Source organism: Eurosta solidaginis, chromosome 5 (genome assembly GCF_040869045.1).
Source record: "Eurosta solidaginis isolate ZX-2024a chromosome 5, ASM4086904v1, whole genome shotgun sequence".
NCBI lineage: Eukaryota > Metazoa > Arthropoda > Insecta > Diptera > Tephritidae > Eurosta > Eurosta solidaginis.
The window spans coordinates 198052021-198072949 of NC_090323.1; the positions used below are offsets into that span (position 1 = coordinate 198052021).

A 20929-nucleotide genomic window follows, 5' to 3' on the forward strand; every position below is an offset into this window, starting at 1 on the left:
GCCCAAAACCCCTGTGATGCCTGTTTTGGATGTTAGGTCGGTTATTATTCCGTTTAATTGCCCCTTCGTCATATCGTCCAGAATCGTTGCGTGTCCATGCTTAGCTGTTTTCCACATGTTGGATTCTCTTAGACATAGAGCTCCTCTAGCGGCTAATCCCTGCACGAAGGCTTTTAGAGGCGTCAAGTGAAAGATTACATTTAGCGCTTCCTGAGGTGCGCCGCTCAAGGCATCTGACATTCCCAGGCATGTCAGCCTTTGTACCTTCCCGATCCTCTGTTGATTACTCTTTTTGTATAGCGCCTTCCACCAGACCAGAACTCCATATGTTAGTATCGGTCGAATAACTGCTGTACATGCCATGAATGACATGTGGTGCCAGTCCCCAGCTCCGCCCAAAAGCCCTTTTGCAGATGTAGTATGCTGCTAAAACTTTCTTTGATCTCATATCAATGGAAAAGGAATCAGACAACCGTACTTAAACTTCCTTCAACTCAAACTTTTGTTATAAAGGACGAATTATCTCAATTTCAAGCTACAGCAATATCCATCCTATTCGATTGCCAGATCCGTAAACTCCGTCAGATTGCAAAATCTAGCCTTTAAAATAAAATATTACCCGTTAACTGGGTAAAATCACAGTCACGTGGCCTTACTGCTACATGACAACCATGCTAATACTGCTACAACGGAAAATTTTTATAAACAAAATAAGATAATAAACTTTATTGCCAAATTAGCATATTTCCCTCCAAAAAAATGTGCGTTCCCTATATTACTTTTACTTCATATTGATCAAACAAAATATTTACTCTCTTCTTCAGTTACCCAGAACAACATGGCGTATACGTTACAGAAAAAATAACAGAATTTTATTTTGGTTACATTCATTAACCTCTCTCACATAATAAAAGTACTCGAAAGTTACGAAAATTCCTATAAATATCGATACAAAATAGTTGGAGCATTCCAATTGTGCAACTAAGGTTTGAATTTCAAACAAATAAAATTGCTTTGCACTATAATAGCAAAAAACAAAAATACAAAAAACTAACTATTACTGCAAATGGTTGCACATATTACGTCTAAGAACAAGTTGTCCAATTAAAGAATAAAACAATTTTTGGTGCACAATAAATTCTAGCGGTTGGGTGTAGTTGGTACTTCAGCGATAAAAATGTTGCTTTTGTACGAAAGTTTGAAAATGCGTAGTTGTTTTTAGTTAGCCATTGAACGCGAAATGAAATAATTTGCTAGTAAAAGTGGCAAGAAAAGAACTTGTAAAAAGAAATTTGAAGCTAAAGAAAAGTTAAAACTTAGTAATTGAAAGAAGGTCAATAATTGACAGAAGCTGTGTTTTATATTAGCCGTGTTTTTTATTACACGTATATGCGTCTACGTTTGCGGGTAAAAAAAAACGCTTATCCTCACTTAGATAATGTTTAGGAAACCCATCTAGTGGCAGTGGTTAAATAACTAGCTACAGAATGGGTTGTACCGAAAAGCGGAGACATAATATAAGATGGTGCATTGTAGAGTTCTAAAACTTTGTGGAAATTGTAGGACGGCTGTAAGAGGAATTCACCATACCTTTTGCTATGCTGTCCGTCTGATTTTTTAAGGCTGTATAACTCTGTAATTTATTTTGCCTTTGGAAAAATTACATATTTGAAAATAAGGTGGCTGAAAAATATTGACATAACAGCTTAAGTTAAATCAACAATTGAAAATCTCAGCCAAGCGATTTGTAATAAAAGTTAATTTGTCTATTTGTTTCTTATTTGCTCGATATAGGGTGTTTTCCAGCTGCAGCAGTGTTACTTTTTATTACAGCGCATAATGTTCTTCAGCAAAATTTGAGCAGATGTGGCAATTTCGCGAACGAAATGCTGACAATCTATTGATCATCGCTAGGAAATTAACGACATTCCATCAACTAAGCAGCACTTTAGCAATACTACTATTCACATCCCGGGCAAAGCAATATCAAAATTTTAGAAATAAAGTTTTTCGATTAGAAGAAAATTTTTCTAAGCGGGGTCGTCCCTCGGCAGTGTTTGGCAAGTGCTCCGGGTGTATTTCTGCCATGAAAAGCTCTCAGTGAAAACTCATCTAGTAGCGTCAAAAATTCGCTGGCGCCATGCAATTTACATCACTAAAATTGCGCGAATGCCCAGGCTTATAACTTTTTTAATCCTGATGGTGAAAACGAAGCAGGGGCAAAACGTATGGTGAATTCCTGTCGCAGCCGTCCCACTTTGTGGCGAATGAACGACTCTACAAAGCTCCCTCTTATTAGTATAACCTATAGCTGAATCGGTTGCGGTGAATAGTGGACACACGCCATTTATAGAGGTAGTGTAGAGGTAAAACATAGACACACATTTCAGTTGCATCTGAGTATAATGCGTATTATAATTTAGGATTACTAATTTCCTGTGCAGCAATTTCAGAAGTGTAGATAAAGTTTAACGCTTAGCAGTCCATATCAAGTTTGAGCGTATATGTATATAGATGTAAAAAGAAACAGCTAATATTTTCAGATACACCAAATATATATCGTCGGCTTATATTCAATACCCGCTATCAGCAAAAACACAGTTTTTCAAAAGAGAGAAAAACCCGTTTCGATAGCTATTTTGTAAATTACTCATAACATGAAATAACCTAATCGGCGACAATAAGTTCCGTTAAGCCTTCAAATCAGTTTTTTAAACGGCCGTTGTGAACGAATTTTGTAATTAAAATTTAAGTAACTTCCCGATAAGCTACAAGCTTAAAACTTGGAACATAGTTCAGAACCCGACGACAATGCAATAATATGAAAAACTCCGATGGGTGCCGCATGGATCGAAATATTTCAAAAAATCGTATTTGTGGTCCGATTAGGCTCATATTTGGAACACATATTACATACAAGAATAGAAAGCAACATATGAAAAAAATCGCCCGCAGGTGGCGCAAGGATCGAGATATTAAAAAAAAACGTATTTGTGGTCCGATTCACATTTGGAACAAATATTCCATATAGTCCGGTAGAAGTGACATCAAAATATTTTGGAGTTCGAGGAAAGACAAGCATACGTGGCGCCGAGTAGAGTAGAGTCTTTTGAAGGATTATGTATTGAGGGTCTAGATTGTAACAAATTGTCAGGAAAGAGTCCTTGTAACAATAAGTCACCAAATGGACTTAATAGAATGAGAAATAATAGGCAACTAAATAAAGACTAAAAACTTGAAAATAAAATAATTAAAAAAAGTTTTTTAGTTAAACGGTTTTATTGAAAACAATACATACATTAAGTAATAATAATACTAGAAACTAGAAAATAATTAGGTAGGTCCTAGGTACTAGTCATCACACTCCTCATGAATCTAGAGCGTTGATCAGACAATTAAATAAAAGCGATGGACGTGTTAAATTTCTAAAAATGTGAGGCGTAGCATAACGTTATTAAGGTTCAGTTGGTCTTACTTATAACTATCAATAGAAATTTGACGCGTCCAACGCTTTTATTTAATTGACTGATCAACGTCCTATATTGATGAGGAGTGTGATGACTAGTACCTAAGACTTACCTAATTATTTTCTAGCTTTTAGTATTACTTACTTACTTAATTGGCGCTTAACCGTCTAAACGGTTATGGCCGTCCAACAACGCGCGCCAGTCGCTCCTTCGCTCCGCCAACCGGCGCCAATTGGTCACACCAAGTGAGTTTAAATCGTTTTCTACCTGGTCCTTCCAACGGAGTGCTGGCCGCCCTCTACCTCTGCTTCCATAGGCGGGTTCCGATAGAAACACTTTCTTGGCCGGAGCATCATAATTCATTCGCATAACATGGCCTAGCCATCGCAGCCGCTGCGTTTTAATTCGCTGGACTATGTTGATGTCTGCGTATAGCTCGTACAGCTCATCGTTAAATCTTCTTCGGTACTCGCCATCGCCAACGCGTAGAGGTCCATAAATCTTTCGAAGAACTTTTCTCTCGAACACTCCCAAAGCCGCTTCATCTGCTGTTGTCATGGTCCATGCTTCTGCCCCATATAGCAGGACGGGTACGATAAGTGACTTGTAGAGTATGATTTTCGTTCGCCGAGAGAGGACTTTACTTTTCAATTGCCTACCTAGTCCAAAGTAGCATTTATTGGCAAGATTGATTCTTCGCTGGATTTCAGAGCTGATGTTGTTGCTAGTGTTGATGCTGGTTCCCAAATAAACGAAGTCTTTTACTATTTCGAAATTATGGCTGCCAACAGTAGCGTGGTTTCCAAGGCGCGTATGCGCTAACTCTTTGCTATATGACAGCAGGTACTTCGTGTTGTCCTCATTCACCATCAAACCCATCTTTACCGCTTCTTTTTCCAGTTTGGAGTAAGCAGAACTAACAGCGCGGGTGTTTAGGCCGATGATATCAAAGTCATCAGCATATGCCAGTAATTGCACGCTTTTATAGTATATTGTTCCAGTGCGGTTAAGTTCTGTAGCTAGTATAATTTTCTCCAGCATCAAATTAAAGAAATCGCACGATAGGGGGTCACCCTGTCTGAAACCTCGTATAGTTTCGAACGGCTCGGAGAAGTCCTTCCCAATTCTGGCTGAGCTGATGGTGTTGCTCAACGTCATTTTGCACAGCCGTATAAGTTTTGCGGGGAAACCAAATTCAGACATAGCGGCATATAGGCAGCTCCTCTTCGTGCTGTCGAAGTATTGTTTTCAATAAAACCGTTTAACTTAAAGTTTTTTTTTTAAATTATTTTATTTTGTTCTAAGCTCAGATTAATTTAGTGTAAAAGTCATATATAGCTGTTTGCTATTCGACTGAAAACTATTTTTATAAAAAATATTGTTGACAGAGGATTTTGCAGTATACACAAAATATTAGTTTAATGAATATATAGTTGAAGTTGAGTTATTTTCTGAATATGACGCCTTATAATTGTAGCTACTAGGCTTGATCTCATAATGAAGGCCATGATATTGGTTCTTCAGTCGGTATTAGCAACAACGTTAATGACTTATGAACGGACCGACAAAAATGGTTTAATCAAAATTTTTTTTCAACACTTATAATATTGAATAGCTGAAGGTTATGTTTATCTCCACCTTCCCCTTTACACCATTACACACCAACGTTATTCGATTCAAACTATAAAACCTATGCATGCGTACAGTTGGGTATAAAACTGTATGTATTCTGTATGTAAAGAAGTTTGCTTTTGAAAAAATATGAAAAATAACTTCATTGCTGTTAGAGAAATATTTAAAACAAGAATTAACACCATTCGAACCATGATTCAATCACAAGAGGTTTGCTCGACAGACACATTTTTTCACAATTGCAGCCATTTTGCTCCCAAATCGAATTGACATCCGTTAACTGTGTTGTTTCTTTTCGAAATTTCGAAAAATATTAGTAGTAGAAATAGGAAGCAATCAGTTTACAAATACCGGATAAGTACTGAACTGCATAATTCCTTAGAACAATTATTTTTATTTTATGATGAATTTATTAACTATGCCTCGGTCCATTAGTATTGCTGAACATTGAAAATAGGTAATTTTATGAAAAGTGAGGATACCAAGGGATCGTGCACTTTCGTAAAACTATGAACATACGAAACCTAAACCAATTCAAAATTCATCGTTCAACTTCAAAACCTAGACTATTAAATCAATTCATGTAAAAATGTCATTAGTAAATAATGGAGATGCCATAATCAAATGTACTCATTGGGCATGTTAGCTTATTCAGGTAAAAGTCTAGAACAGGAGTCTACTGCTAATACGCGTCCAAAACTATCGAGAGAGGTGACCTCGACAACAATAATCCTAGGGCGGAAAAGAAAAATTGTATCTCTGTCCGGAGATATTTGCAGTTGAAGTTGGCAATTTTCATGTGGTTTTTGTAATTTTTTTGTGCACTGAAAAAGAGTTTGTGTACAAAGGGATTTTGCACGCATTTAAATTTTGATCCCACATCATTGATGGACCGGCCAGTGTAATTTTTTTATAAGCTCGGCTGAAGGCCGCCAACGCAACCCGGGGTAATTTTTCGGATTTTTCCTCAATATCTTTTGAACGAGCTAAAACTTTTATTTCCGCCTTCGAATTATTGTTATCGATGTCAATACGCGCCGTTTGGCACTTCGCTCGATATTTGTGGGCACGTATTAAAAGTTTTATTAATTCCTTATGTTCGGAACATTCGTCTCCATTTAAGAATTTGGAGAATCGGTTTATATTTGAAATATTATGCATATTCGGACCTCGCGAGGTAGTATCAAATGAACGTATTCCGAATATTCTAAATTAAGGCTTTATCCGGAATGCTTCCATGAATACTTAACGGAAAAGAGCTTTCCGAAATTTCAGAATAAAAAGGTGAATACTCCCTGTGTAGCAGGAGCGCACAAAAGCTTAACTCTTCTGTCAAAATCAAGGTAGGAATATAAAGTTCTAAGACAATAAGCCATTTTCTTTTATTTTTGTTTTTGTCAGTTCATTGCGGCTGCTGAGTATCGTATCACCCCATATCGGCTGCCTGTTCATAATCATGCTATCTCGAAATATTTTTCAAAAATTTCCCAATTCAGGATTTGTCACAAAACCGCCCTATATTAGAGTTAGATTGAAGAACGCTTCATCTCAGAATGTTTTCCATTAACTCCCTCTTATTACAAAATGCATTTAACTTATGCGCATGTAGGGAGTTTTGGAAACAAATTTTGAGATAGTGCATTTTTGAATAAAATTCTAACGTACGGCATTCTTCAAACAAGAGATAATTTTCGCATTAAAAACTGATTTTCGTTAAAATTTCTTATGGAGGGTATTGAATATATGCTGACGATATGTAGATTAGACTGACAAGTCTCAATTAAAAAAAGTGTTAGTGGGAACACAGCATGTAAGCGTAAGTGTAGTCACTACACTGTACTATAAAGTGGGAAAAATATAACGAAAGGAGAATAGGAAATGAAAAGTTTGTTATAGGTGTGTTATCGTAGAGGTATGGACGTATTATCTATTTTTTAACCAAGTGATTATCAATGAGTTTTTATCTTTGTGCTAAAAATTTGCTATCGGCATGTTATCGATTTGCTACCGAAAAGTTATCATTTTGTAATCTAAATTTTTTCGATTTATCATCGAAAGGCTATCGAGTTGTTATCGAAAAGTTATCGATCTATTATTTATTATGAAAAAGTTTTAAATATATTATCTTAACGAAGTGCTACCGATTTGCTACCGGCGTGTTATCAATTTGTTAAAGACGACTCACCTCTTTTTAATAAAACAGATATGTACCGATAAATATGCAACACACCTAAAATCGATGACACATCTGTAACACGTCCATAAAAAGCCTTTAAGAAACCAACGATAGTAATTCGCTAACGATAATAAAACAAAAACTTCTCGGTATCGGTTGTTAGAGCTTGTCAAGACACATGAAATTTGAAAATAGACAATTTAAATAAAAAATTAAAAAAATTCTGCTGTATTTGCGAGGATCAACATAATAAAAAAAGTTGTTCTTAAGATCTCCTAACATAAACTTCAAATTTAGGGGCGGTCTCCTTTTACAACTTTTTTTCCGACCTTGTATAATATGCATACATGAGAGTCGGTAAAAGTGCAAGCAACCCTACTTCACTCCGGTCTTACTATTCACCAACGACGTGCGACCGCAAGCGGGCGTCTTTCTTGAGTCAAGCAACGCGTTATATAAATATGCAATTATTTCCTAATTCCGTACTTGGATAGTACGCCGGACTTGGGACGCGCCATATTAAAACCTCTACCAATAAAAAACTAACTAACAAACCTCGGGTAAGAACTGACAACCACAGAAACGCTTTAAAGGCTTAAGATTTGAGGGTATGTATGTAACTAAAATGACTGGAGTCCTTCAAAGGAAAATACCAATGCCTGTAAATACCGATTCGGGATAAGCTTGAAGTCTCTGTCCAGCGAAGTGCCCTTTCGCCTGGCATCAGCAGCTTTTTTTGAAGATATCCTCACATTGCAAATGGCTGTGCCAGCCTAGCTCTTGCTTAGGCCATCTAAGACCTATCGGCTCAAGAAAAGATTGCTATTTCTCAGGCTCTTTTAATGCTACTGCCTTATCGCATTCTTAAGGTTCTGTTCGTCGCTCTCAGTGTGACAGTTAATTTAGATTCCAATAATGACTCGGTGCCTTTAAGCTCAAAGCATCACTTTCCGCTGAGCTCTTCGAATAAATATTGAATCCCCTACCTTTATTTTACAGTTACAGGCTTACACTGCAGCTGGGTTTGAAAGATGGTGGTCTAACAACTGGAATTTGTGACAACATCACATAGAGTTATTTACGGAATACATTCCCCTCCTGTCCATTGTAAATGAGTTAATGTATCCCTTTATCCATATGAGTTTCCTACCTTTTCAATCAATTTAAATAAAACGAACTTTCAAACTTTTTAATCCACCCTAATCTAGGACTTTATATATATTTCTGTACCTTAAAATAAATATTGAACTTATTTCAGTCACTTTTACTGTCAAACATTGGACAAAAAAAGGACATAGCGGCTAAAAGTTGTTGAAGGATCCATTAAATTTTAATACCTTTGCGAAAGTGGCCGTTATGGCAGAACTAACTCCCCGTGAAAACGAATCCAATGAATCAGACGAAGATTTTGAGGTTTACTGTAAGTGTGTTTATATATTAAATGTTGGCATACTGAGCTCAATACTTTAGGAGGGCATTTGGGAAATCTTAGGGGTAATTTAAAAATAAGTAAGAGTTTGTTTAACGGTTCCTTGAGTAAAGAGCTTGGTGTGTGAATGCGACTATTACAAAATAATTTACAACGTTTCTACAACAAATTTTATTTGTTAGTTCTAAAACCCGTTAACGAGTACAACATCGTGGAGAAAATCAAGGAAGCAAATACGGTGCTATTCGAAGAAACCACGAATGTCAACGAAAAGATCGCCAACTCGAAAGCTATATACATTGCTATCGACGCAGGCGCAGATGCGGATACTGCAAGTGCAACGCGCAAAGTTACTTTTGCGCCAAATTTAGAAAATTATGAACCAGAAAACTCGAGTTTGGAGGCGTTAAAACTAACGCGTGAGTTCGAAGAAGCGGTAGCAGAAGCTAAAGAGCTCGACCGCAAACTGACAACTATTTGCGCCTATGAAACTATAATTGAGGAAACGAATGCAATCGTGGAGACAACAGATGCTGAGACGGCAGATCAAAGCAACGCACAAACTCGTACAACAACTGAGCTAACGTCGCCAGAAGGGGCACAGACACCAATAGTGGAAATATCAGATATACAAGTAACCATGACGAAAAGTGCAAGCGAACATACAAAGGATGCTGAACCTATTGCGGAAGATGATATTGTAGAAGAGATTTGTGAAGAAATTATTGTTATGGATATGGAGAGTGACCAAACAAAGGCCGAGACGCAGACAAATAGCGCACGTCGCATGTATAAACTACCAACTTTTGATTGTGCGGAAGAGGATCCTCCAGAGTTGATTGAAGGTGACGTAGACGAAGCGGAGCGCGATAATAAAAGTTTAGTTAATTTGATGACCTCCGATGGGGAGGAAGAGTGTTGCAGTGCTGCCACATTCGATATAAATATCGACAATAGTGATCTCGATGTGGACGATATTGATCCGGATACATATACTAACAATGAAGTTAATGACAAACTCATGGTCAATGAGGATGAAGAACTCGCATCCGTTAACACCAGCAATGATGTAAACAATACAGACGATTATGGCGATGATGCAGGTGATGATGATCTATCAATAATTGTTGCATCGTATTTATCCGATGATTACGAGCAAAAACGCTTAAGCGGCAGTGGACGTCTGAAATCTTCAAACAAAACGCGGCATCTGTTCTCACCTTTAAGTAAACGTTTCAATTTCCGTCGTAAGCCAGGGACGCTAAATGCTATTGGCACAGCGTATGCTGACAATAAGGTGGCGCAAAGTGGTACTAGTGGAGCTCGTTTACGACCTCACATCCCACCACCGGAAGTGACCGATTTAAAATTTAACTATCGCACATGTTGTGAATATCGTCGTCAGTTGGAACAACCTGAAAAACTTCCCAAATATACTGGTTATCTATCCGAGTATGGTTTGAGCCGTCAGCAGCTCGAGTTGCGCGAGGAGCATCTACAACGTAAACAACGTTACGTATTACAACAAGCGTTGAAGGTCAACGATGCAGAGATGCGTAAGATGCAGGATAATGAGCGTGCCTTTACCACATGGTTGCGTAACAAAATGCGTTTTCCCATCAATAAGACTCGCAATATGTTCGATGTGAAGCGTCATAGTTTGGATACGAGTTTCAGAGGCAGCGGCGCTTGTGGCTCGAGTAGTGTAGTACGTAATGCGAGTGGAAAGCGTAATTGAGATACGTTGTATGTAAGGTTTTAGAGTAAAAATTGATAATAAAGAAAAAACAGTACATAAATTTCGAATTCGCATTGTTTAACACACAGTATACAGTATACCACTTGATTCAAAAATAGAGGTATTTCAATTTGCTTTGACGTAAGCCACTTGAATTTTGCCGGGGCCACTGACATTTTCATCAAAGTCATGGTACCAGACAGAACATTTTAACAAGTAAATGTGTCTAAGTTCGGTTGTAACCGAGCATTATATACTCAGCGTGAGCTTCAATTGTACATTTCATTTCAGATAAAATACTTTTCTACTTAACACGTGGCACCGGCCGTTTAAAAAAAGTGTTTCCCCATTTCCTCTTACAATAAAACTTGATAAGTGAAATATCATTGACATTGTGAATCAAACTAAGTGTGATATCTTCTGCATAGAAATCAAAACAAGGAGGATAAATATAATAAGAGCCGTCACTCGTTATTTTTTAGGCGTTTACTCGATGTAAACTGTGAGGTAGTCGCTACTTTTGTTTTATGGGGGACATTTTTGAATTGCCTTCCATTTATCCATGCGGTGTTGTCATTTTATTCAAACGTGTTTTTTGGAAAGAGAATTAAATAATTAATTAAATACAGTCGGAAAAATAAACACAAATACCACATGAAAATGTATAGAAGACATTTATAAACATCTCGCCCAAAAAAAAAGTAGCGACTACCTCATAGTTTGCACCGAGTAAATGCCTAAAAAATAACGAGTGACGGCTCTTATTATATTTATCCTCTTTGCTCTTTCTATCACCCGCTGAAGATAGGCGGCCCTATGCGCCGCCATATTAAACACCCTGTCAAAATGCTAAAAAGTAGCCAGGTTATAGTGGTGAACGCAACCCTATGATGGTCTCCTATAAAAACGGGATTACGGCATTCAGGAACTCAAACAAGTTTGTAAAGGAACAAAATAGTTAAAAGCCGCATGCATACTAAACAAACCTCGGCTCGAGGAGAAGCGATAACGAGTTCAATGGGGATGATATTCCATTCCAAAAAGCCCTAGAACGATAGCAAAATAATCCAAACTCGGTTCCAAATCTCAGAAAGAAGTCTAGAAACGAGCACCAATTTACCAAATATAAAGAAAAAATATTTTAAGCCATGCTTTCTTTGACCAGCTTATAATTAAAAACAAGGCTTAAATAGGAATCTTGATACACAAATGACCCAGCACCTAAATTGCACTATATCTCATGAAACACGCAAGATTTTGTAAATTCTTATTCATATAGCCAACAACTTTTAGATTGGTGCACAACTTGTTTCAAGGTTTTATCATTACCGGTTCAAGCGCTACGTGAGTTATCCGGTTTATCGACAACTACTGTCGACTAAAACCGATTATTGTGTATATCTCCTACACTAAGCAAAATTTCAAAATTGTTTTTGTCGCATTATGTAGCTACCTACTTGAAAATTGAGCCAAAACTTGATTCAATGTATTACCGTTAACGGTTAAAGGGCTAATTAAATTTCCTTAACCCTAACGCCATAGTCGTAACCATACCCATATCCATAACCATCCCCAATGTGATCGATTGATGGTGCCTTAACTTAAAAATCGTGAAAATTTCATAAAAATTAAGAAAACGCAAAAAATTACAAACATAATCCACAAAAAATAAGTCCCTTAGTCATAACGTATCCAACACATTGAACAAAATCTACAAAAAGTTATTAAATTCACCAACTCAAATATTTTTAGGTTATGGATATGGCGAGAAACCAAAACCAATTGGTTGGCTATGATATGGTTATGGCGTTAGCGTTATGGTATGGCACCATTAATCGATTACATTGATTTCCATAAGGTAGCTTCGATCAGCTGTTTTATCTGGTTATGGTTATATGGTCATAAGTCACCATTAATTGGCCCTTTAGGCGTTAAGGGGATTAATCAGCTTATCTATAGCTACTGTTGATCCGTGTATATCTATTGAACCAAAGCAAATGGCAAAGTGTTTGTGTTTGCAATGTAAAAGTACTCACCTCTAGATAAATTCACAATTAGATATAAAGTTCCTTCATTAACCCTTCAAGGCGAAAATGCGAGTTTATCGGTACACAAAGGACCCAGTACCTAAATTGCCCTATATAACTTGTATGAAGCACGATTTTTTAAGCTTTTTTTTTGTATTATATTAGCTTTCTAACTGTAAATTAAGAGAAAAATTGACATAAGGTTTCATCATTAACCCTTCAAGATGAAAATGGGAACTTACCAATATACAAATGACCCAGCACCTAAATTTCCCTATATCTCTTTAACCAAGCAATATTTTCGAAACTATTGTTTTGCATTCATATAGACACCTACTTGTAGATTATTTTACAATCGGGCTCAAGACTAAATCATTAACAGTTCACTTTCTACGTCCGATTTATCGGTTGATAGATCAATGCTGTCTACTAACTTATTTTCGTGTATGTCTAAATCAAGCAAAATTTCAAAATTATTTTTGTTGCATTATGTAGCTAGCTACTTGTAGATTGAGGCACAACTTGTTTCAAGGTTCTACCGTTAACAGTTAAGGCACTAAGTGCATTAATCGGGTTTTCGATAACTACTGTCCCTCTCTTGAACCAAGCCAAATGACAAAGTTTTCGTTTTTGCAATATATAGGTACCCACTTGCAGATTAATCCACAATATAACATGAACTTTTCATTAATCCTTCAGGGCAAATGTGAATTTATCGGTACACAAATGACCTCGCACCTAAATTGCCTTATAACTCTTCAACCGAGCAAGATTTTCTTAACTTTTTTTTTGCTTTTTATAGAGGTTTACTATATATAGATTAAGCGCAATTTGGCTCAGGGTTCCATGTGACTTGGTTCAAGAGAGGGACAGTAGTTATCGAAAACCCGATTAATGCACCTAGCGCCTTAACAGTTAATGGTAGAAACTTGAATGAAATTGTGCTTCAATCTAAAGGTATGTAGTTAAATAACGAAATAAAAAAAAATGTTCGAATTTCGCTTGGTTCAAGGGATTTACACAATAATCGGTTGTCATTAGAAGTTGGCGATAAACCGTATATCTGACGTAGCGATTGAACCGCTATTAATAGAACTTTGGAACAAATTGTGGATTAATCTTAAATTATGTGGCTATTTAATGCAAAATAAAACTATAAAATCTTGCTTGGTTCAAGAGATATGGGACAATTTAGGTGCTGGGTCATTTGTGTACCTATGAATTCTCATTTATGCCTTGAAGGGTTAATGATGGCACTTTATTTCACATTGTGCCTTATTCTACATAGGGGTACCTATATATTGCAAAAACAAAATCTTTGTCATTTGGCTTCAAGATATATACATACATATCGACAGTAGTTGTCGAAAACCGATTAACCCAGGTAGCGCCTTAACCGTTAATGATATATAGGTGCTTACTTGCAGACTAATCCATAATTTGATATAAAGTGCCATCATGCATCACCCTTCAAGGCAAAAATTGGAATTTATCAGTACACGAATGCCGCAACATCTACACCGTTATCTTGTAAACATGCAGACAATGCTGTAGCCGACCGTAAACCGACCGCGGCGCACAACCAGGGCATTATGTTGAGCTTTATTTCCCACATATTTCCCACGTCCGCTCTAGAACCGCAGATTGCAGTTATTGCCTTTCTGGTTCTATCCTCAACGCTTTTGCCGCAACCCACATACGTGGTTATAGTGTGGGAAGCTTTCGCCACGGATTTTTCCCTATTCGTGCTGAGAACTAGTGAGGTTTTGCAAGTGCAGATTATTTCTGATGATCACATCCGAGTCATTCGGCTTTGCACGCGAATCCCTCCTATCTTTCGATATGTCTCTTTGGCTTGATCGAAAGTGCAATACGGCTGAGTCTCAGGCATGCTTTATAGATTTTCGCACAAATGGACAAGTAATATTCGAAACGAACCGTCGTCACTTGACGAAGAGCTTTATTATAACAAATTGCAAAAAGCTTACAAACGGAATTTTTGTTTTTAATTCGAACTTAATTTTAATGTGTAAGATAAGTTATAAATTCCAATATCTGTTTTTTATTTTTAATTAAACATAGAATAATCTGAAATAAAACTGGATGTTGTTTCTCTAATTTTTTAATACAAACAAAAAACATGGAAACATTAGCGGACAGCTAAATAAACATTAAGATGTGGTGTGAGCATGTTTTTCATTTCTCTTAATTGATCCTGCAACTGCTGCAACATGTTATGGAATATTCTGGGCCGTGTATGTTATTGTGTATATAAATGTTGTTATTGTTTAATGACGGGATTTCTTCGATTTGTGGCTATGATCTTGGCTATCATCACGCGAACGTTTATGACTACTGCTGCTACTATGATGATTACTACTTTTATGGTCCTTACTTTTGTCCTTGTGCGATGATGACGAGGAATTATGCTTATCGCGACTCTTGTCATGATGTTTGTCCTTCGAGCTGTTTGAGGGAAAATAAATATTTATTAGAATCAAGTGTTAACAAAGTTTAAATACAATGTTTCTGTGGTGCTTCAAAAAATGGAAATAAATTTTAATGTATGCATGTGTGATTCTTTTTTGATGTCTGTCTTTTTGGGTATGCCAATTCGTGAGTTAAGAGATTTGGAGTGTTTTTTTTTATATTAATTGAATAACAAACCTATGCCCGCTCGAACTGGCATGTTTCGAAGATTTTGAATGTGACGAATTTGATGTTGAGGCAGTGGTTTTCTTTTTATCTTTGCGAAGCTGCTCTTCACGATCTCTGCGACTACAGTTGAGTATTAGGTTTTGTAAAATATAAAATGGATGTTTTTTAGAAACACTTTTTTTATAATTAGAAAATATTGATGATGAACTTATGAAGCATAAAAACCATAAAACAGAGTAAGAGAATAGCAAAAAAAAACATTGTTCATAAACTTTGAATATATATATATATATATATGTGTATATATAAAGCACTTAAAAACCCACACCAAAAAAAACAGTAAAAGAATTTGAATAATATGAACACACGCCTTTTCCATCATCTCAACCATATACAAAGACCCATAAAATGTTGAACAATCCATTATACATAACTTACAAGTTTTCTCCAAACATTGAACCCACCTGTGCTTCGAGCTCTTCGAATTGTGCTTCTTTGAATCATAACTCTTCCCATTTGTTTTGTCATCGGCGGTATATTCCTGATTGCGATCTTCTTCAGCAGCTTCACGCTCCAGATCTGACCAATCTTTACCCGACTCCTCATCGGAACCAAGTTCTGCAAAAAAAAAAAAAAAAGAAATAAATTTTTGCAAAAAGAAATTAAGAATCTTTATTCTCTAGGAACGAACCTTCGCTATCGTCGCTCTCATCTTCAGATGCCTCCGAATATTCAGAATCTTCCTCAGACTCTTCATCCGATTCGATATCAGTAGGCTCATAAGCCTCATCTTCCTCTGATTCTTCTTCCTCCTTTTCATCTTCACTACCAGAGTCCGCATCTAAGAATGTCCAACCACCCTGTTCAAAGAATCCTTCGGGATCATCGGTAATAGTTTTCATAATTTTTACCCAGTTCAAAGATTGTATGCCTTCAGAGTAGCGTATGTCGCATGAGCTTTAAAGACGGATGAGCAAAGAAATTTATAAAATTTAAATTTACAAAATCTTACATAAACTCATTTGTACATACTTCAACCACTCCTTTACGTGATCCAACATATTCATAGGTATGGCATTTACCATTGCCACCTTTTTATGATAGTCTTTGAATACGAAAATCATATCGAAATTACGTAGGTGAAATTGTACACGTTCGAAATGAACCAACTCTACATCATCAAGCGTTATAACAAATGGCGGCCACTCAGTTAAATTAACCAAACTGCCTGAAGTTGGTTGCAATGTAACTGTGCTGCGGAAGGGTGCACCAGGGAAACCCAACTCACGAAATGGTGTATCAAATTCTACCTGTTGCTTAGTCATTGACTCTACTTTCTCACAAAAACTTTTAAAGGCTGTTTTTAATTTGTGACGTAGCTCACGTTCAGCTTGCTCAGCGGCCAAGTCATCACGATCATGCATATGTTGATGTTTACCCAAATCTGTAGTAATTTCACCCACCTCAGTATAGAATTGTACATCAACGTGCTTTTTCTTTCCAAACATTATGGCATGTTTGAGATGGAAATGCAATAGAATAATCATTTCACCATCACAAGGTTGAAAGAACGCGCTCTTGATATTGTTGTAAAGGATATCAACTTTATCTCCGCGTACGGAGACGTACCGAAACCCATTTGTATGCGCCTCCAAGCTGCCAGTCATACGTTTGGTGACTATGTTTGGACGTATATACAAGTCCTTAAGTTTTGGATTACCTTTGTTCTGCGATAAAACGAGAGTATCTTGTTTGACGAGATCCTCCTTTTCACGTTCTTCAGCTTCACGTGTCTTAAAACGTTTTTGCACTTCTTTGATGAGACGGAAAGTGTTATTTAAATTGGATGAGGGTGCTGTAACTTCACCGTGGCCTTTTACATTCGAGGAACGATAAGTGCTGTCAGATAGATCAAACAATTTATTAAAAAAAAAAAGAAGTTATTTGATGGTCTCAATAAGCTCCTTTATATAAATTAGCTGATATATAAGTTAGATAGCAAACATAAATTTTTCAACTACTCACACTTCTTTCAGAAAAGTCGCTTCTGGCTGCGGATATAGACCACCTTCATTACGTCCCATGGTAGCACCCGGATGAAAGAAATTAATACGCAGATATGTGTATTCGCCCTCTACGGATTGTGAAATATTCTTGATTGTCGAAATATGGAACGGTACTGGTATGCCAAATATTGGCAATATTACAGTTTCATACTTCTTATCGACATACAACTTTAATTCCTTTACTTCTTGTTCACGTGGCATTTGACTCATTGACTTATATGAAACAGTATTCTTGCGTACTTTCTCCACCTCTTTCGATTCACCCTGTTTTGCTAGACGCTCCTTCGCTTTCTCATTTAATAATTGTGCTAACTCTTTTTGATGTTGTTTACGCTTCTCTTCGGTATTTGTTTCTGTACGTAACTTATTTTCAAGTACAGCATTGCGTTTGCTACGACCCAAAATTTCAGTGCCTTTATCTTCTTTCACCTCCTCCTTTTCATCACCATCCTCTTCCTCACTATCATCTTTAATGAATATGCCAACATTTTTAATTTTCTTTTTTGATGGTGTCATTATACTGGCGGGCGATGTATCACCAACTAGAACAGTGTCGCCTATAAATAGTGCATATGTTTTACCTTCTTTTTCAGAAGCATCTGAATTGGTAAGATTCGCTATGCCCACATTTACATTGAATACCATATTCTTTTTGACTTCTGCTTGGCATTTGGGTCCGATGACAATGGAATTCTCACGGAATTCTATACCCATAGCAAAGCCAAATGTTTTAGTAAAGTTATCGTACAATTTCGGTTTCTCTTTTTTTATATATTCTACAGTGGAGTTATAAATTTCATTTAATTTGGCCCCAGGTTTCAATAATTTTAGGATTTCTTCTTGTACATTGACAAGAAAGTTATAGTTGTCCTGCATGGGTTCGGTGGGATTTACCAAAAATGTGCGTGATATATTCGAACAGTAGAATTTGTATCGTGCTCCAAGTGAACAAACAATTGCACCGAAGTGTAAATAGTTTTTATCGCTTAGAGCGGAAAACTTCAAGCTATAAGTGCCGCCTGATTGTATTATTGGAGTGTAGCACATCTCCAAAACGGAGGTATCAACGCCGGATACATATTTCTTGTCTGTAAGTGCCGATTCGACACCCTCGGATAATTTTGAATGTTTGATTTTCTGTACAATCCAAGATATGTTAGTTGTGATATAAATAACTAATTTATTTCATTTATAATAAAATCAGTTGCTATACCTTATCCGAATCAATGATATCCATTATTTCATCCTTCAAATATTTGTTAAACAAATCTACAGATACTAAAGATGCTTTGCGTATATTATTAATTTCTGGCTCATCTTTAGGACACATTATATAAGCCAGCGCAGCACCAACGTCCAAATTTTCAAAGCTTTCTCCTTTTAGAGCAGCTTTCCATGCATCGCAGAATTCACTGGTTGAAACATCTTTGGCGAAAACGCCTAATACTTTGCCTTTATTTGATGATTTCATTGCTTCTTTTAGTTTATCAAAATTTGCTTTGTCTTTATCGTTCTAGAAAAAATACAAATATTTGAACAAATAATCTTATCGGGGATCATACTCCTTACCCTATCGCGGAGCATCAGTTTTATATCGGGTACTCCTTCCTCCTTGCAATTTTCAATTTGTTTAAGGAATTCAATCTTTTTCTTGCTTGCCAAAAAATATACCGCATCCTTAGCAAATATTGAGATGGTATCAGTGAGTTCATAACCTAACAGCCATATTTCCAGAGCACGCGACTTGGAGTAAACTATGTCCTCATCCACACCGACTACACACATAATGCAGTCAATTCTTTTCAAAGTATCATCATGCGCGATTGCTGGTTCCTGCACCATAAAAAATATTAATTTGTTCAATTTTGTCATCTTTCAATTGTGCACGCCGCGCGCCCAGCACTAATTGCACACATACACACGTGCATGCATTTTGTGTGAATCGCAAAGATTACCTTTAGATTACCATTTTACATTAGGGTTATTACTCACCCGCCATTCTGAATATAATCGCTTGATTCTACGCAAAAAAGTATCCTTATCCAGCGCGTAATTAGACATATCTGCAGCTGCTAGTTCCTACAGCGTCGGTGAGTGCTAAACAACACGTATGTGCTTGATGTAGCTACAAAAAATTGACAAGCCCTCGTAAATTGTGAAAATATGCTTTTAACAATGATTTATTTCCAACATACACAACACGTTTTTCTTAGATGTAGCACTTTTTTGGCAAGATAATAATATGAAAAATGCCGGTTAAAAACTGTGCAAAAAATTCTTTGAGACAATTTGCGTCTGCCAAAAAATTTGTTGAAAGAACACAGCGCGTGAAGTTTGAATTCGCCTCAAGTCAATGTTGCATTGAAGCGCACTTTCCAAACTCATCAATACCATTTTTCAATCACATCAATCTAACGACGAAAACACATTCTATATCATGGCGTTCGGGTAACATGTTTTTATGAAATACAAGCAAAACAAAAAACTGACAGCAAGTTAAACTGTCACAAGCCAACTTAATAAAACCGCAATGCGTTTGTTTAGCGCACACAAACAACCGGCGGTTTTTGCCCCAACCGAAATAAGCATGCGTGCGTGCGTAACTGAGCTGTCATAACTGTATAAAAATTAAACGTCAGCTGGCAGTAAAAGTCAGATCTAAATGTCACGCAGAACAAAAATTGGAAATCGAGTTAGGGTTTCACGCAGCGAATTCAATTTCGGTTGCTCTCATACAAGTTGTATGTGCATGAGACATTTTTGACAGAAAATGACTTGCGTGCGTTTATATTAGGTTGGTTTGTCAAGGCTCTGCCAGTCGATAAAATGAATATGCCAAATTAGACGGGACGGTGAGCGGCCTACATTATTTTGGGATGCAAATAAGAAATAGTTTTTAAACAAAGCAATTGCACATAACAATTTTATATTGTTTAATGGCTTTTAAAAAATGTTAATAGTGCAGTAACAACACATGGAAAACTGAAGTTTCTGAAGTCTCGGTAATATACATTGTTATACAACATCTTTCTATTAAAAGCCAGTTTTGACATTATGTAAAAGATCAAAAGCGATGCAAAAGTCGAATGTGTTTGGGCCTGAAGTTCCATATGCGGCTCTAAAGTCAACGGTCAAGATATATTTTGCGTTATTTTTTTTTTTTTTTTGATGGAAATAGGAGCCGCATCCTAAACATCTTTCGAAAATAGTAGTAGAAATATCTTGAGAACTGCTTAGTGATCTCTTTCTTTTTTTCTAGTTTCAAAGCGAAGAAAGCAACAAGGCGTGTCATTGTATCTTATTGCGCTGTCAAAGTTTGACGCAACACGACTAGAGATGCGTGCACAAAAAATATATCAGCAGCACTGCCTCACTCATAGCCGCGCTGCGCATTGCTGCTGCCGCCCTACAAAAAATTTGGTCACAAAACCTAATCACGCCCATGCAAATGTGACTATGAATATAACCTATGACCGTAAAATGACTAGTCAAATGACGTGGAATGACGAGAGCGTTTTTGCAGGGCGCTAGGTGTGAATTGCTCCTAGAGTTGGGTCGTTTCGTTCTGAACTTGTTAAATTCACCGGGTCTCTCAAGTGAACTAGATCTTCGATTTCGGTTCTATTTGTTCTTTCTCTCTTCTCGTTCTCGAACATTGTAAATTCATACATATGTACGTAGAATTTCACAGCGAACACGGATGTCGATGATGCCACTTACACTAAAGTATGTGTGG

The 20929-nt window shown here is 36.8% G+C and overlaps 2 protein-coding genes across 3 annotated transcripts; one reads left to right on the plus strand and one right to left on the minus strand.

Annotated features, from left to right (window-relative positions):
- Positions 1–916: 916 nt before the first annotated feature.
- On the plus strand, positions 917–10442 carry LOC137254366 (uncharacterized). The gene is made up of 3 exons (XM_067792008.1): positions 917–986; positions 8534–8695; positions 8887–10442. Exons 2-3 carry the CDS (start codon positions 8632–8634, stop codon positions 10440–10442), a joined length of 1620 nt encoding a protein of 539 aa, XP_067648109.1. The 5' UTR covers positions 917–986; positions 8534–8631.
- A 3959-nt stretch (positions 10443–14401) lies between these two features.
- dre4 (SPT16 homolog, facilitates chromatin remodeling subunit dre4) lies at positions 14402–19527 on the minus strand. 2 transcript variants are annotated; one of them, XM_067787377.1, is made up of 10 exons: positions 19389–19527; positions 19186–19318; positions 18763–19026; positions 18407–18706; positions 17153–18330; positions 16160–17026; positions 15819–16084; positions 15592–15745; positions 15137–15247; positions 14402–14935 (listed from the first exon to the last, which is right to left on the minus strand). In XM_067787377.1, exons 2-10 carry the CDS (start codon positions 19252–19254, stop codon positions 14758–14760), a joined length of 3387 nt encoding a protein of 1128 aa, XP_067643478.1. In that variant the 5' UTR covers positions 19255–19318; positions 19389–19527; the 3' UTR covers positions 14402–14757. The 2 variants fall into 2 exon arrangements, with proteins under 2 accessions (XP_067643478.1, XP_067643479.1); XM_067787378.1 differs by lacking the exon at positions 15137–15247 and having other exon boundaries at positions 19186–19514.
- Positions 19528–20929: the final 1402 nt, after the last annotated feature.

Bases quoted from the DNA above. Each gene is read 5' to 3' on its own strand.
- LOC137254366 (XM_067792008.1), top strand. From the start codon at position 8,632: ATGGCAGAACTAACTCCCCGTGAAAACGAATCCAATGAATCAGACGAA. The intron at 8,696-8,886 runs GTAAGTGTGTTT...TTTATTTGTTAG, and splicing joins CGAAGATTTTGAGGTTTACT to TTCTAAAACCCGTTAACGAG.
- dre4 (XM_067787377.1), bottom strand. From the start codon at position 19,254: ATGTCTAATTACGCGCTGGATAAGGATACTTTTTTGCGTAGAATCAAG. The intron at 18,707-18,762 runs GTAAGGAGTATG...TATTTTTTCTAG, and splicing joins AACTGATGCTCCGCGATAGG to AACGATAAAGACAAAGCAAA. The intron at 18,331-18,406 runs GTATAGCAACTG...TGGATTGTACAG, and splicing joins ATATCATTGATTCGGATAAG to AAAATCAAACATTCAAAATT.